Below are 16,468 nucleotides of genomic sequence, written 5' to 3' on the forward strand. Positions count from 1 at the left end.
TTTGGGAGCCAACATGGGAGGCAAAAACGTATTTTTACGTGACTTGGGAGTCAATGTGTTAAGTGATTGTCGTGTCAGCCTTTTTGACCTTGGCCATGTACAGTATGTCTCTGAGTGCTGGATACATTGTTCCTCAGGACACTTAATGTAGGTTGTTAGTTCTGCAATATGAGAGCCACATCTCTCTGGAAGCCTTCAACATTGTTTATTGACTTTTCAGAGTTTGTTAGATCTATCAACAAACAAAGTTGGCTATTAATTATACACACATGATTATGTACACTTAAGATTAAGTGAAATGTCTGGACACTTGCACCCATTTGGCTTTTTTTATTCTTATTCCAAGTGAACGTTTTCAAGGTATTCCATTCTTCATCAGACTGATGTTGAGCATCCTCTGCCCAGCCCTTTTGCCATGCAACTGCAGTTTGGATGTGAGCATCACTATGTCCCCACAGTCCATCATTTATATTTATAACTATATAAATGTAACTATATTCATAACACAATATAAAGTACATAGAATAAAAGTTAAGATTCTTTTCAATGCGTTGCCCATAAAATGTTGCCTATGCACAAAGCACTACACAAATACGAGCCCCAAATAAATAGATAGCGACGTCATGAGATGGCTACTAAGTCCTTACCTGGCGTCATCGACTTGTGTGTGGTCAAGGTGGAGAGAGGGACGATGGGCACAGGGACTAGCGTTCCAACAGGTTTGACTAGTGTTCCTACAGGTTTGTCCAACGAGACAATCTTCTGACCTTGCAGCATGGGGCTTATGATGGAGAAGACCTGCGTGTTCAGCCGCAATGGAGTGGGAGTCGGAGTGGTGGTGACTTTAGGGGGAGTCGGCTCCGGCACTAGACAGATAATAAACCAAAACAGCAGAGAATGTTAGAGAGAAGAGACAGCCACTCACATCCAAATCACAATATCCTTAATTACCTGCCTCTTGGGGTTGGGCCTGGTATTGCAATGTGTGTGTGTGTGTGTGTGTGTGTGTGTGTGTGTGTGTGTGTGTGTGTGTGTGTGTGTGTGTGTGTGTGTGTGTGTGTGGTGTTTTTCCGCCCACAGTGTTTGTGTCTTGCCTGCAGGGGGAGCCAAAAACATGTGCATCATCTAACCTTAGCGTTTATACTAAGTTTATTTAATTGCTACACCTAATTGTTAAAGACAAAAATACAACTTCTGTTTCCCCTCATTTCTACTGGACTTTTCCCAATGTATTCCCTATGATGGGATGGATTCAGAATATTTAACGGGAAAAAAATACATAAATAAAAATGGTCCACTGTGATCTGTTTGGAGCTAATGAAGATGTGCTACGGACATCACAACCAGGACTCCTGTGGTCTCCAATTGCAATTCTCTGTGGGCCAAATTATGTAAAGCATCCAAGTAATGACCCACACACACTGCTAAAAATGCTATTGAAATATTCAGATATAGTCTATAACTGAATCTTTCAATAGCATTTTTAGCAGTATGCGTGGGTCATTACTTGGATGCTTTACATAATCTATAATAGATGACTGACTGTAGCTGAAAGCTCCTCAATCAGTTAACTAATCAGAAACCATCAAGTACTCACCTTTGGCTTTTTTACTGAGGATATTGGGCATCACTCTCATCCGCTTCTCAGGCGGTGGCACTGCTGTAGGATTCCGCTGGGTTTGGGCAGGCCTATATGTCCGCAGGGGTGGACGACTGGCCCGGGACTCAGCATTCACAGGCTCTGTTGCTGTGGCAACAAGTGGGGTGCGGGTAGCGGCCATAGGGGAGTGGGCGCGGACGGGGGAGAGTGTACGAGGGGAGGATGGGGAACATGAACGCACAGGGGAGCGTGTTTGAGTCAGGCGGCCAGGGGAGTCTGTATGGACGGGGGAGGGTGACCGACTGGGGACTGGGGAATGTGACCGACTGGCTGGAGAGCTTGAACGGCTGGAGAAAGCGGAGGACGTACGACTGGAGGCAGAGGAGAGTATAGGAGTGACCACTGAAGGGGAGCGTGCACGAGTGGGGATTGGGGTGCGTATAGTAGCGGCAGCTGGTGGGGGGGTGTCACGGTTGGAGACAGGTGGCCGGACCGTCAGCTTCTCCGCCAGCTCGGTGAAGAGCTGCTTCCTCTTCCTCTGCTGCTCCACCTTTTTCTGCCGGCTGCTGATGTCGTGCAGCTTCTCCAGAATCACTTCCGGAGACTTCCCTATGGATCAGCCACAGTACACACATTATAGAGTGCATCATGTTTAGAATCAAATATGGAACCATGTTCTGAGACTTCCCCATGGATCAGTCACAGTACACATATTTCGATTATTGTTTACACCCCTACTATAATAATATAGCATCAATCCTACGACCGACGATCTAATTGAATCGTATCGTTGGGCATTCTTATGTATCGAAAATAATCGAATCGCTGGCACCTGTTCAATACCCTTGCTCCATAACATAATAGAAGTAGAATAGTAATTGGAAGAAATCGCATCGAATCGTATTGTATCGTGGGGAATTCTTAAGTATCCAAAATAATCGAATCCCTGCTTTAAGAAATCGATTTCATATCGAATCGTCATGGAGGCTGTGATTTACACCCTTACATTACAGTATGTCATGTTTAGAATCACATTTATGGAACCCTGTTCTGAGACTTCCCAGTGGATCAACACACATTGCACCACCGCACTTGACACAAAGCTTTTAAACAGAGCAACTTGAAGATATATTTATCACATAAATATCACAATTGCCAAGATATTTTCTCCCCATTTCCCAGTTCTGAAGTTTAATGAAGAAAGTAAAAGTTTTCCTTCGATATCTCTGAGAGAACTCGCATCACACTTTCTACTACACGCCAGCAATGGAACCGACAGAATATTTTGCCACAGGGTATTGGATTCATTCTCTGCAGCATGTAGGATTAGGTGCCTTGCTCAAAGGAGGGAGTAGGAGACCACTCTCACTTTCAACTTGAAGGCCAACATGTCACCCACAAAGCCCACCCACCACATTATGATGGTGACCGTGTTCTAATGGTAACGGTAGCGCCATTATAACGCTAATGTCATAATGACATTATTAACCATTGCTCAGAGAAGTAACAACATTAGTAATATTGATTTTAACACTGTTATTCCCATGGCTAACTATATATGACCGACGGTGTTGTTCTCAACATCTGGGGTGTACCTGAAGCCTTTGCAATCCGAGAAACGTATTCCTTTTGCTTTTTTTCCAGTGCTTCCTTTTCAATTTGCAGGGAACGCTCTTGACCTTCCAGTTGCCGAATCGCTTTTGTGGCCTGTGAGGAGGGAACAAAGTTGATCACGATCAATTATGTAACCCACTGACATTTGCTTACATGGAATTCCATTTCAACCATGTACATCACATGAAGGGGTTACATCAAAAGAATGTTCTCACCTCTAAGATAATGCGAACTCTTGCGGCTTTGGGGTCATCGATATTCAGTAACAAATGCAGTTTTGCAAAAGAATCCCTCATAGCATTGCGTCGCATTCTCTCATTGTAACAATGCGTCACCGAACCCATTCCAGTCCTTCCAGTCCCTCTGATGACAAAAGCAACATTAACAAAGTGATTCTTACGATTAAAAACATGCATAGCGGTGTAGCTGAAATACAATTTTAAAACATTAAACATTTCAAACAGACCTATTTTAATAATAGCAGTATAGATAAAAATATGCATTTAAATATATCAGCCAAGCATTCTGTTAATTTTGCTTGTCTGATTGACCTAGACAAAACACGGTACAGGTAGACATTTTTGGAATATGACAAAATATGGAAGACTGATTTACAGGATGGTTAAGGCGCACCGAGTTCATACTGGAAAACAAACAAATTACATTTACATACCAAATTGCAGGATTCTTTTTAAATCACAAGATGATTCTGCACTACTTCTGTGTTGACAAGTAAATTAATTCAAATCAAATCCATCCACAGTGCTGGATATGCATTGATTTACAGAGCTGCACTCACCTGTTCTGCTTATGCATTTGCCTAAAAGACGCAGCTGAATCATCGACCGTTTCAATATCAACACTATCGTCATCACTCAATTCAGTATCCCCTGAATCCTGATACAAGAGAATTGAAAAACATGTGAATACCACCATATTTTGACAAGTACTGTGCTTGTTATACAAATCTTAATTGGTTTAATTCAAATACATATCCAAAGTTGACTTACACTGATCACGTTAATGGACTCAACATCTGAGTCCGAGTCCGAATCATCGGACAGGACAACCAAGTCTCCCACGATCTCCACGTCAGAGCTGATCTCTCCTGCCTCGATCACTGCGCTCTTCTTCGACACAATCACACACTCATCATCATCCTCATCATCATTATCATCACCATCATCATCATCATCACCGCCGATCTCAACCTCACAGATGTCTGGGCTCATCGGAGTCACATCCAGTGAACTATCTACGATCGAAATCTCACCACCAGCTGTGGAGGACTGATGGGCATTTCCTTCCGCGGTTTTATCTTCGGGAGGGGCGTCTTTTGAAGGGCTGGATGGACTGGAGAGATAAGAGTCTTCATCCGAAAACTCTGCATCACTGCTGCTTGGTTCTTCATCCTGCATAGAAGTAGCTTTGGGAGTGTCCGATGCATCCGTAACCGCTGACTTTTCATCAACCTCTGATGAAGCAGACACCACAGATGGTGATGGTTTACTCAGCACCTCAAGTTCCTTGGCAGCAGATGCTCCTGGAAAACAAAACGTTTTGGGTTTGTTAACATGCAGCATCATTGGAGAGAGGCCTGTCAGACATAGGTGATTCAGAGATTCTACTGTATGTATATTAGGCCAAGGGTCGTCAAACTTATTTTGGTTCAGGGGCCACATACTGTCAATTTGATCTCAAGTGGGCCGGACTAGTAACATAATTCTGCTGCGGAATCACATTGCTAGTCAATCACCTTGAGGGGGTAGGGCTGTATCAGCAACCGACTGTAAATGGCGAGCAAAAAAAAGGCAGATTTGTATTGAAAACATGAAATCACAGGCACCTGCAGCACCTTTTTAATGGGCTATAGATTTTCTTTTCTTTTTCTTAATTATTTTCTCTACAAGTCTGAGGCCGGATTCAAACATCTGGCAGGCCACATCTGGCCCCCAGGCATTATGTTTGACACCCCAAGTCTAGTCCAAGAACGGTAGATCATTCCCAAACTTTACCATGACACGGCCCCCATATACCAGTATATTCCAGACCAGGGATTCTTAATCATAGGGCCGCGGCCCAAAGTTGCTCATAACCTCCTGGGCCGCAGTCAACTTTCAGTTTCGCACCATTGGGTCGATTGGGCCGTGGGACCACTTATCAAATAGACTTTGTGTGCGTCTTTTCCCTCAAACGCAACTCTGTCATAACGCAATGACCACACCCCACGTTTTTGTTGTTGGGGAGTTTCATTAAGAACAAGACAGTAACACAGCCTGTAGTGGTAACTCCCTTTGCAGTGGGCTAGCCTATTTGAAAAAAGAGAAATTACAAACCCGTTACAGTTCCCAGCTGACGTCTTCTGTGTAGCCTATTATCCTCACGTTTTAGTAGTTAAAAACAGGTGTTCAGCGGTTAGGCAGCTACTCAAAATAATTCAAGTTGCTGAATCTTTATCCCTTATACTTGTCCAAGTGTCCCCAACATGACAGTCCTTTCACAAATTTTGCGTGATACTGAAAAGTTTTCTGTCCGGCTCTGGAATTTTTGTTGTTCCCGAGCAGCGTTTCTAAGTATAAAAAAAACGTCTTCATTTTATGATCAGCAGATTCATTACAAAGCGCAAGTCAAGAGTCACGCAAACTTTGAGCTGTCAGAGAGGCATTCAAATGTGTGAATGACTCCGAGTTGCTAAACTGTGAGTGAATATGATGAGTGAAATTAAATGACATTAACAATAGCATTAATTAATATAGGGCTATTCCTTGTGGAAAAATACTTTAATAATCACCTATTTATTTATAATCTATATCACGATTATAAGCCTATATTATATTATCATAATATATTAGGGATGCAAATTATCGATTAATTCATTAATCATTAGTTGATAGTGTTATCGATCGACTTTCGATTAATTGATAAGCGGCGTTTTTTCACCTGAATTTTAAAAATCGCCTTTTAAAATATCAGCTAAATAGTTAAAACACTGAGTTCAAAAAGTATATTGTTATATTAAATTATATTATGAGAATTATATTATGATCATTAAGCCCATATTGTATTTTATTGTATGATGTTATATTATATTATTATAATATAATTATAATTATGCATTAGGAAAAGAAAGCTGTTTCTATGGCATCTCCAAACCACCTTTGGGGAGGCATTGCTTTCACCCAGGAGTGAACTAGTAGCCCCACGCCCCCCTCTGTCGCCTTGCCTATATGACAGACAACGTTGAGTGAAATGTGATCAGACTCAGGACTTGTCTACATATGTGTCAGCCAACCACAAGCATTTTAATTTAATACGCTTCAAAATAAAGAAATGCTATATGTTGGGTAGTGTGTTGTTGTCCATTATGGATAGTAATGTCAGCAAAGTTCGTTTCTGAACAAAAAAAAGTTATTTCCTGTGTCTGTAAGGAGAGCTAATAAGCTAACAGGCTCCATTGAGAATGAATGGAGCTATGACAACAACACTTACAGCTAACAAGGATTCACCTGAAATTGAACAGATGGTGCTCCTCTTCATGCATGGTCATATATATTCATGCCCAGTTCAGCTAATACTAGTCTTGATATCTGACAGGGTGTAGTGATTAAAATTACAGCTCACAATTTGAAATGACTACGTTTGTGATTTCGCTAGTTAGCACGCTAAGCTAACCTAGCAAGCTTAACCCTACAGTAAAATGCTGCTTGCAGTGACATTTACCTGTCTTGAAAAATCGTTTTTCTCATAATCCAAGTAGTAACAACTTACACCATTGGACTTGGCATAATCACAGATTCAAGTACACATCTCCAAAAAACCCTCAAGAACTCTAGAAGTTGCAATGACGATTTAATAGATAAAATCTGCGCACCATGGATTTGAGTAGGACTAGAACTAGAACCACTCAACAGTCTCTAGCGCCCTCTAGCGGTTAATCGCGATTAATACATTTTAATCGAGCAACCTCTTGCTCGACAACTTATCGAAAGTCGATTAATCATTTGCATCCTTATAATATATAATATAATATAATAATATATACATGGGAAATATGGGCCCCGGGACACTGTGCACTGGAAAGAATAGGCCTCGACGTTAAGGTTAAGAATCGCTGTTCCAGACAAAGCCCCCTGACATGAGTCGTGCCACATTATTTTTTTTCAGAGCACCGCCTTTCATAAGTCGATAACAGCACCCCTTAATTCATGCAGCGACAACAGGAGATGTAATAAATACATCAGTGTTGACTATGGCATTAAGGAGGCAAACCCAGGGGTCCTGAGCACCCATTTTGAAAACAGCTGCGATAGATGGTGATGACTTCTCACCTGGTGGCTGTAGCAAGGTGAAGCCTTTGGATGCCCCCTGTGTGGATTGCCCAGGTACCGACCTACTCTTGGGGAAGATGGTCATGGTGTGGGTTCCTGGTTCCCCCAAAAACTCTGGAGCCTCCTTGAGAGCCTGCGAGCCTGTGTTGATGTTGAAAGCAGCAGAGCCACGTATGGGGACGATCTTAACCATTTTGGATTGGACAGTGCTCGTACAAGTAGTTGGGCTGCTAGTGGTAGCAGTACTAGTAGTAGTGGTGGTAGTTCCGATCCCCGCACTGGTGGTGGTGATGCAGGGTGTCTCGCCTGATGGAGCTGTGACTGAGGAGGAGCTGACAGGTGTGGCTGGAACAGGTGCACCACCTGGAGTGCTTATTGAAGATGAAGAGCCGTCTTTTTGGGTAGGAGGTAGACCTGCGTTGTGTGGCGTGGGTAACCGCACATATGCCCCTGAAGAAAGAGAAAAGTACAATTTTGTTTCTCAAACTGGTTTGAATTTCTCGGTTTTCAAAGAAAACATAACAAGAGAAACTACTAACTTGCTCACACAAGTTCAAAAACATTTAAAGAAGTGGATCTCCTATACTGTAAAACATTGCAGTCAGTTAAATGTAAAAAAGTTAGTTAACTGGTTAACTGGTTTGCAATTTTTTACAGTGTATTTGTGTTCATTTGATCAATATTATTTCAATCACATTCTTGACTCTTGGACAAACAACTCCTATATCAACTTGCTTTCAGGACAGTGAAAACATAGCCTGTCCTTGCCATACGTAAGCTCCTAAAATCCTTCCACATTATGGCTGTGGCAGGTGTTCTGGGAGATATTTAGTCTTGTTGCCAGACAACCGGCCAATCAGCGAAACAGGGAGGACGAGGATCGACAGGCACACATTTCAAACTTCAAAAGGAGTTCAGTGCTCTCACCAGTAATTGTAATTCAGAAACCAAATGCATATTTCAACCTCAATGGAATTCACCCCTTCCACCAGTAATCATTTCTTAATTTGGCCATTCCAGTTAACCTGGTTCTCACGCGATAACCATCTGGAACATTGTCAATCGCTTATCTCTGGAAAGGCGTGGGTGTGTTCAAAACAGCTCGAACCTGATTGGAGAATTCACTTGGCTTTTATTAATCACGTACTACGTCAAACACTGACTTGTATATACCCCGCCCCGTGATCCCGCCCCGCGATTCTGATTGGACAAGCTGTGAAATTTTTGATTCCGTTCGGGCTCGTCTAAGATTTCCAGACCCTCGTGCGAGCTCACAAAGTTGAGCGGAAATGCACGAAGGGTCTGCTTGAGAGCCAGGCTGCATTGAAGGCCCTCTGTACAAAAGAAAGGGTAAGATATAACACCAGACTAGTGAAAACATGTATGGGACTTCGGTGACAATTTAATTGACTAGTGACGCAAAAGTGCCCCAATATCTTGGTACTCACTCTGGTCCCTGATGACAATGTTGTGCTTGAGGTTCCGCAGTTGACTTAGGGGTACCAGCTGCACGAGCTGTCCATTGGGGTTGCGGTAGAGGGTCGCCCCAGTCTTGGTCCGAACCTGTTGAAGCATCACCTGACCCACGCTCTGGCCGAAGATGCTTCTAGTTCTTACGGTTGTCGCACTGCCAGGCAGTACAGCACTACCGGCCAATCCTGCCGACTGCGCCCCTTGTTGCTGCGACTGTTCGGCAAGGATTTGCAGCACTTTGTGTGCTGGAAGAGTGCCACCTGAAATCACGACGGTTGAAATTGCATGAGAGGTTCAAGACGGGTGGGGAAACTTATTTTGATTATGCCAGTATTGATTGTTCTGGCACAAGATGAACAGCTTCAAGCATGTGGTCATTGTTGATCAATAAACTTAAATTATATCAGCATATTTCAGAAGAAAATGTGCGAAAAGTATTAGATGTAGAAGTGAAAATCACAATCAATGAATGAATTCCACGAAACACAACAATGACCAACACCCAGCAAATCACTTCACCACAGCACAGCAGAGCACAGCACAATCACAACATTTAAGATGAAACACCGCAAAAAAGCAAATTACAGCCACAGCAACATCAAGGTCAGCCAAAACGCAGAGCAGAGTGCTGTGTGAGGCAGGAAAACCCAGTGAGGAAATACTCATGTGTCCAGTTTACCCGTTTTTTTTGTGTCAACATCAGAAATATGACTGCCATAACTACTAAGTCTTACAACTCATCATAGACGGGGAGGAACGGTAGCCTACCATGCACCCCCCCCACAACAAAACGCCACATGACTTTTTTTAATCTTCAAGATGTCCTGAATAAGAATTTGAGTGGTAACAGTCATATAACTCACTCCCACTATAATTTTTCACATATTGTATATGACCCCATGCATTCTAGTCCTATGTAGTGATACACTGCCAAGGCCTCTAGAGCCATGATGCAGTTGGTTATAATAGCTTATGATATACCATATTAAAGCTTGGAGTCTGTAGTATACAGATATTATACTGTATTTGGTGTACCTTTTGCATAGCAACAGTTGCTAGGCAAAGCATCTTCCTTAGCAACCAGCATCAGTGATACGGTTCCTCTGCGATTACATTGTGTTGTGATGCCTGGATCTAGATGGCTTTTCTCAAGTGCCACATGACTTCTTTGAACCTCCAAGATGTCCCTAATAAGAATTTGAGTGGTAACAGTAATATAACTCATTCCTACTGTACACCATATTGTACATGATCCCAGTATGCTCTAGGCTATACATTTTAGTCCTATGTAGTTGTAAACTGCCAAGGCCTTAACAGCCATTTTGCAGTTGGTTATCATAGGTTGCCATATACCATATGTAAGCTTGGAGTGTGTAGGTTATGAATATTATATCATATTTTTGGTGTACCTATGACATTTGGAAAAACATACTTGGTTCAGTTATATGATGTGTGAGAGCTCTGTTTTTTTTTCAATTCTTTAAATGACTCATCCATACATATAGGTCTACCGGTATATAAAGACCTTAACATCACTCCATCACTCAACCAATTAATCAATCACCAACCACTCAATCAATCAACGAATCACCAGTCATGTTCTGGTGTTCCACTACCTGGTGAAAGATCAACCGAATGCTGCCATTCCTCCACCATCAGAGACCCTTACAGTATATGATGTAAATGCTTGCTTCTACAATATGATGGTAAATGGCCCTGGAAAATACATCAGAGTTATCAGCTAGTAATACAGTAATGGAATGTGTATAATTGTGTGTAATGTATAATTTTGTTGTTTTTTTATTTAGGTCCCTGTTACTCATTGCGCGGCTCGCGAGCCTCAGGCGGCTCGCGACGCCTGACTTGGCGGCTCGCAAGGTTATAGAAAAAAATATTATAGCCCAACACAATCAACAGACCTGCATTTAAAATCTGCCATGCCTACATACATATACAATGAACACGCTTCACAGTCATCTGCATCACGCCAAGTAGGCAAGGCTATGGGCACGTCTACATCAAGATCTCTTTTTTTCCACCTGGCTGACCCGGCACCCCATGCGTCGTTGTTTATTTACTGACAAATTTGACTCGGGCGCGCAAGCAAGCCACATTTCCCCTCCGAAGTGAGCCGCGAAAATCAATCACAGATCTTATTTGAAAATGCATTGGCTGTCATTTTTATGGACGTTTGTTCACATTTTCATTGGTGGCTTAGTTTTGCATTATTTTAAAAATAGACGGCTTTACATTCTAAATGGCTGGGGGTCGTCTATCAGCAGAGAAAAGAGCGCCGAAACTTAACCTAATTCGGCAAACATCCTTCACAACAACGCCACGACACTCAATGGCGGAGACCAATAAATTATCTTGTCCACATCAAACGAGTAATTCCATCATACATTGTGAATGATGCGTGCACGCGCCTGGTGTAGCCTAACTCTCTCGCGCAGATTGCATTGTTGGTGACCACATCGCAAAGCGCTGTTCATTTTCGCGCCTGGTGTAACTCTCTCGCGCAGATTGCTTGGTGACCACCTCCCAAATCGCTGTTCATTTTCAGTTTAACCTGGCGCTGTCAAACGGGCAATGAAGGCAAGCAGAGCGCGAATAAAGCACGTGGAGTCGCGTTGGAATGCTGCAAGTTGGAAACTTAAACTTTCTCTCTATCTCGCTTTCTCTCTCTCTCTCTCCGCACGGCATTGATTGACAGCTGATAGAACTCAGTGCTGTCGGCGACGTCGCATTTTTATAATAAATTAAAGCAACCATCCTTCACAAGCTCAATAACTCTTGAGCCAATCTGGTTATTCCGTCTTCCTTACATTGTGAATGACGATCCGGAGGTCTATCCATCAGCCATCAAAAATATGCTGGCTGACAGCGCCAGAGAGGGAGAGAGAGAAACAACAAAAACTGGACTCGTCCCTCTGTTTTTGTGTTGGTTTTGACTCTGGTTGCATGTATTGGCCATCTGTCAGCGCCAGGTTAAACTGAACTTCCCTATTGCTCTTTGATGTAAAAGTGCCCTTCAGCAGAGGTGTCTTTTAGTGTTTAAAAGTGAGCTAGGAGGCCTAACAGCAATTGCTGACATAGGGTAATTAATTAATAATTCAATAATTTAATAATAGGCCTACTAATAATTTGATAATTAATACTACTACTAATAATAATAATTTGCATAAATAATACTAAAACCATGTATAATGAGGCCAACACTATCTGATGTAACCCCCCCCCCACCCCCCAAAAAAAGAAAGGCCCTGAAAAGTAGGGGGGGGGGGGGGAGGTTGATGTTGCGCTCCATGCGGCTCTCCTCCTGACTTATTTACCCTAATGTGGCTCTTGAGGAAAAAATAGTGAGTATCACTGATTTAGAACATTCCAGACACATTTGCAGAGATCTCCTCATTGCTATTTGACAACATATTTACGTCTGGATGTGGAGACATAATTTTCAGCACAGACCAATACAGACCCGAATCCATCAAGTCAATGGAAAGGAAACTCTGTGGCCGTAGAGAGAAGTTAATTATAGGGGGTGGAGCAACAAAACGTTCCACGGAGTGGGAACAGTTTTTAACGAATGATGAAAACAAGGTGCAGTTTATCAGGCTTATATTAAAGCAATGGAGTGGTGGTAAGTACGCTTCAAAACTGCAAGGCCGGAAAGTCATTTTTATCTGTGAAGAATGTGCATACCTTCTTACATCAGGGGACGGTTTGACAACAAGAAAGACTGATATTCCATTACTCAGGTCATCACAGGAAGAGACCGACACCAGGGTTGTCCTTTACAACCAATATGCTGCAAATGAGCATTATACCAACGTACAGATCAAGAGTCCTGACTCTGATCTATTCTTCATTTTGCTGCACTTTGCTGGAACCATGTGCATCAACATCCTACTTGACACCAAGATACAGAGAATGTCCAGACTGATCAATGGCACACAACTGCAGCAGAACTTAGTCAAAAAAAGTGCACAGCTGTACTTGTTCTCCATGGCTTCACTGGGAGTGATGCGACGGGTGCATTCCAGGGCAAAGGTAAACTTCTTCCTCTAAAGAAGATGCTCAAAGCCCCCCAGTTTGTTACCAAACTTGCCAAACTTGGCGAAACCTACACAGTGACAGAAGACCTTATTGATGATTGTGAAAAATCCACATGTGCATTGTATGGCGGAAAGAAAGCTGAAAAGGTTGATGACATGCGACTGAACATCATTAACAAACTTTGCACCAAACAAGGAAAGTCTATTCCTGGAAATGTGGACATGGCTTCGCTACCACTGTGCAGAAAATGCCTCACACAGTATGTCCGTAGGCTTAATTTTCAGGTTGCCCTGTGGAAAAGAGCCAACATCAACAATCCTGTAATTCCATCCGTGGGTCAAGGACACGGGTGGTTAATGGCAGAAAGTGGTCTACAGCCCCAGTGGTATGAAGGTGAGAGTCAGCCACAGAGGTTGGAGGACATCTGTGGTGAAGTCCACTGTGATGATAGCAGTGAGAGTGAAGTTGAAAGTGATTGGTCAAGCACAGACAGTGACAGTAGCAGTGAATGAACTGTCTGCCTTGGACTATACCTTTCCCCAAATGTTCAATAAACTTCGTTTATGATTCAACTTGTTTTCTTCTATTGTGGTGCTGTGCTCCAACTTGCACAGATGTGACAGAGACACATATAGTACTGCTCGCTATACAGTATTGTCAATATTTCCAGTAGTTAGTAATTATGCTATTATACTTTTACAAATTGTTAATTTATTTGCCTGTAAGGTATTTACATATGTTTATGGTTGTATGGATGAGTCATTTAAAGAATTGAAAAAAAACAGAGCTCTCGCATCATATAACTGAACCAAGTATATTTTTCCAAATGTCATAGGTACACCAAAAAATATAATATTCATAACCCAATAAGTGTGGGGCACCAGGTCAACAAACAAGAACAGCTGACAGCAAAGCATCAAGGATATATGGGCTTCCATAACTCCCATGCACTGTTTTTGCCATTGACTTCAATGTTAAACGCATCATGGCCATTATGAAGACAGAGAATGTCCTAACCAAGTATTGACCATTGCATGTTATGTAGAAAGTACAAAATTTCAACTGATTTAATGTGACCCGAATTTTGATGAAGAAAAATTTGATTTTATAACAATATTCTAATAATGCGAATTCCCCAATTCATGGGTTTTTTGAGCTGGAAGGCCAACGTATATAAAAAGAAAAAAAATAATGATTGGAATAGTTCAAAAACTGGGCCATGAATCTACAATCCATGACAGTTTAACATTATTGATGGAATTATGGAAATAAATCAACTTTTTCATGGTATTCTAATAAAAAGGCCTGGAGCTGTATACAACATGATGTGAAAAATTATAGTGGGAGTGAGTTATATGACTGTTACCACTCAAATTCTTATTCAGGACATCTTGAAGATTAAAAAAAGTCATGTGGCGTTTTGTTGTGGGGGGGTGCATGGTAGGCTACCGTTCCTCCCCGTCTATCAGGGCTGTTGTGCATTACACATCTTTCCAAGACTCCAGAAGAGTTCTGCATCAAGCTGGACATACACTGTGCGACATACACGGTCACTATTTCAACTGTGCCATTAAGCTGCTGGTAAAACCTAAGCTTAATGAGTGAATTAACAGTTCACAACTCATAATTCCTGTTCCAACACTGCGCACACAGTGCGATACCCTCATGAGTCATGAGGGACGCACGTTTGAAACTTCTAAAGGAGTTCACTGCTCCCACCAGTAGTTGTTTCCCAATATCACAACCAACCCCAAAATAGCCATACAACTACAAAAAACATAGCAAAAATAGGTCAACAATCGTACAGTGTATGTCCGGCTTAGTTCAGGACACTCTTAGAGGAGACAGGAGGATGACCCAGACAAGGGGGGGAAACAGACGAGTGTGAATGTCTAGACGAGAGTGCACCACTTCAAGGGGCTCAGGAGAAACACACCATGATGAATGTGGCAGAGCAGGACGTGAAAAAGAATTTTTTAAAAAAAGGAGATGTTGCATGGACCCCAGCAAGACAAGCAGATGGATTTGAGGAGGGGAAAGGTTTCGAAAGGCCACTTTATAGTCCAGAGGAAAGCCCCATACCCTGTATCTGCTGGGCCAGCTGTTTTGAAATGAAATTTCCGTCACCATACCACATAGATCTTGCAAAGGCTGCTATAACTATTTCTGGTATCCCAGATATAAGTTTAGACCATGCTTGCTTTGCAATGCAAATATAAGCTATAGCGTAACAGTAGGTTAAAAGAGGCCTTGGCTTTCACAGTGGTCTGTGTGAACCTTGATTAACTGGGTGTGACCATTGATATTGCAAACTTAAGCTTTTCGTCTCAGGTGGTCAGAGGGTATTACAGACCCGATTTGGGTTTTCGTCTGGGGACATTGCGCTGTCTGGACTATAATTTGGCCACGGACACCGGGTCGACCAGGCGGGTCGGTACCTGTGGCGGTGGCAGTAGTGGTGGTGGTAACAGTCGTGGTCACCGGCGTGGCCACCTGAGTACCAAGAGGGCCCTGTTTGCCCGGGGGGGCCAAAGTGACGAAGACGGGTCCTTTGGCAACCCCTGCCCCCTGTGTGTTTTGGGTTTGGATCTGCGGTTGTGCTCCAGCGGCTTGCTTTCCCACCACAACCATGGGCGTGGAGGTTATGACTACTTTCTGAACATTGCCTGGAGTGCTCCCAGCAGCGGCAGCACAAGCTACCGTTTGCCGCCCGCAGAGTTGGTTGAGCACAAACTGGGTGTAGACCTTCCCCACAGCGGGCTGGGCCACTGCACAAGGGGGACAGATTGAGGAGTTGGTTGTGCACCCCTCTATACAGTGTTTATATGATAACAAGCCACAACTCATTGAATGAAGAGATGTAATTTGAGGTTATAATGATTGCTTACTTAATGATTGCTTAATTACAACAAATGTTTCACAGAGTAAGCCAAGAGCTGTCACTAGACTATGAAGAGCCAAAATGGAGTAGGTCTTCGACCCACTTCTGAAAAAAGAACAACCACAACCTCCTTACCTTTGACGCCTGAAGACGCAACTGTTGTTTTTGTTGTTGACGTTGCTGCCGTGTTGACCACCGTGACCACGGCGATGCTGCTAGTGGTTGTGGGAGGGCCAGGGGGTGGGGGTGTGCTGGCGACTTGGAGACGAGATTTTGTGTAGCCGGGGAGATTTGCGGGGTCCAGGCGACCCGTGAGGTACGCTGCGAGCCTGTTGGCGGGATGCAGCGCTCCCATGTGACCCAGCTGAAGTCTTGCTTTGGGGTATGCTTTTCCATTTACCTGGAGATGGAACAGGAGTGGGATATGAAAGGGTTAATTGGAATGGCGTGTATTAGACAAAAACATGAACATCAGCCCAATGTTCCAATGTGTGGATATCTTTGGAATGGATCTGG

At 42.9% G+C, this 16,468-nt stretch overlaps 1 protein-coding gene across 5 annotated transcripts in view; it reads right to left on the reverse strand.

Annotated features, from left to right (window-relative positions):
* The window catches only part of mgaa (MAX dimerization protein MGA a), a 45,936-nt gene that overhangs the window by 5,423 nt on the left and 24,045 nt on the right, over nucleotides 1–16,468 (reverse strand). For 3 of the 5 annotated variants that reach the window (XM_063184424.1, XM_063184425.1, XM_063184423.1), the window contains 10 exons: nucleotides 16,088–16,352; nucleotides 15,510–15,839; nucleotides 8,991–9,275; nucleotides 7,543–7,992; nucleotides 4,225–4,757; nucleotides 4,014–4,111; nucleotides 3,430–3,577; nucleotides 3,196–3,307; nucleotides 1,598–2,209; nucleotides 648–866 (listed from right to left, as the gene is read on the reverse strand). In XM_063184424.1, the coding sequence (XP_063040494.1) occupies nucleotides 648–866; nucleotides 1,598–2,209; nucleotides 3,196–3,307; nucleotides 3,430–3,577; nucleotides 4,014–4,111; nucleotides 4,225–4,757; nucleotides 7,543–7,992; nucleotides 8,991–9,275; nucleotides 15,510–15,839; nucleotides 16,088–16,352 (3,052 nt within the window). The remainder of the gene's footprint in view (nucleotides 1–647; nucleotides 867–1,597; nucleotides 2,210–3,195; nucleotides 3,308–3,429; nucleotides 3,578–4,013; nucleotides 4,112–4,224; nucleotides 4,758–7,542; nucleotides 7,993–8,990; nucleotides 9,276–15,509; nucleotides 15,840–16,087; nucleotides 16,353–16,468) is intronic. The other 2 variants (XM_063184426.1, XM_063184427.1) reach the window with 2 other exon arrangements.

This window comes from Engraulis encrasicolus, chromosome 19 (assembly GCF_034702125.1).
Source record: "Engraulis encrasicolus isolate BLACKSEA-1 chromosome 19, IST_EnEncr_1.0, whole genome shotgun sequence".
In the NCBI taxonomy this organism is placed as follows: Eukaryota; Metazoa; Chordata; class Actinopteri; order Clupeiformes; family Engraulidae; genus Engraulis; species Engraulis encrasicolus.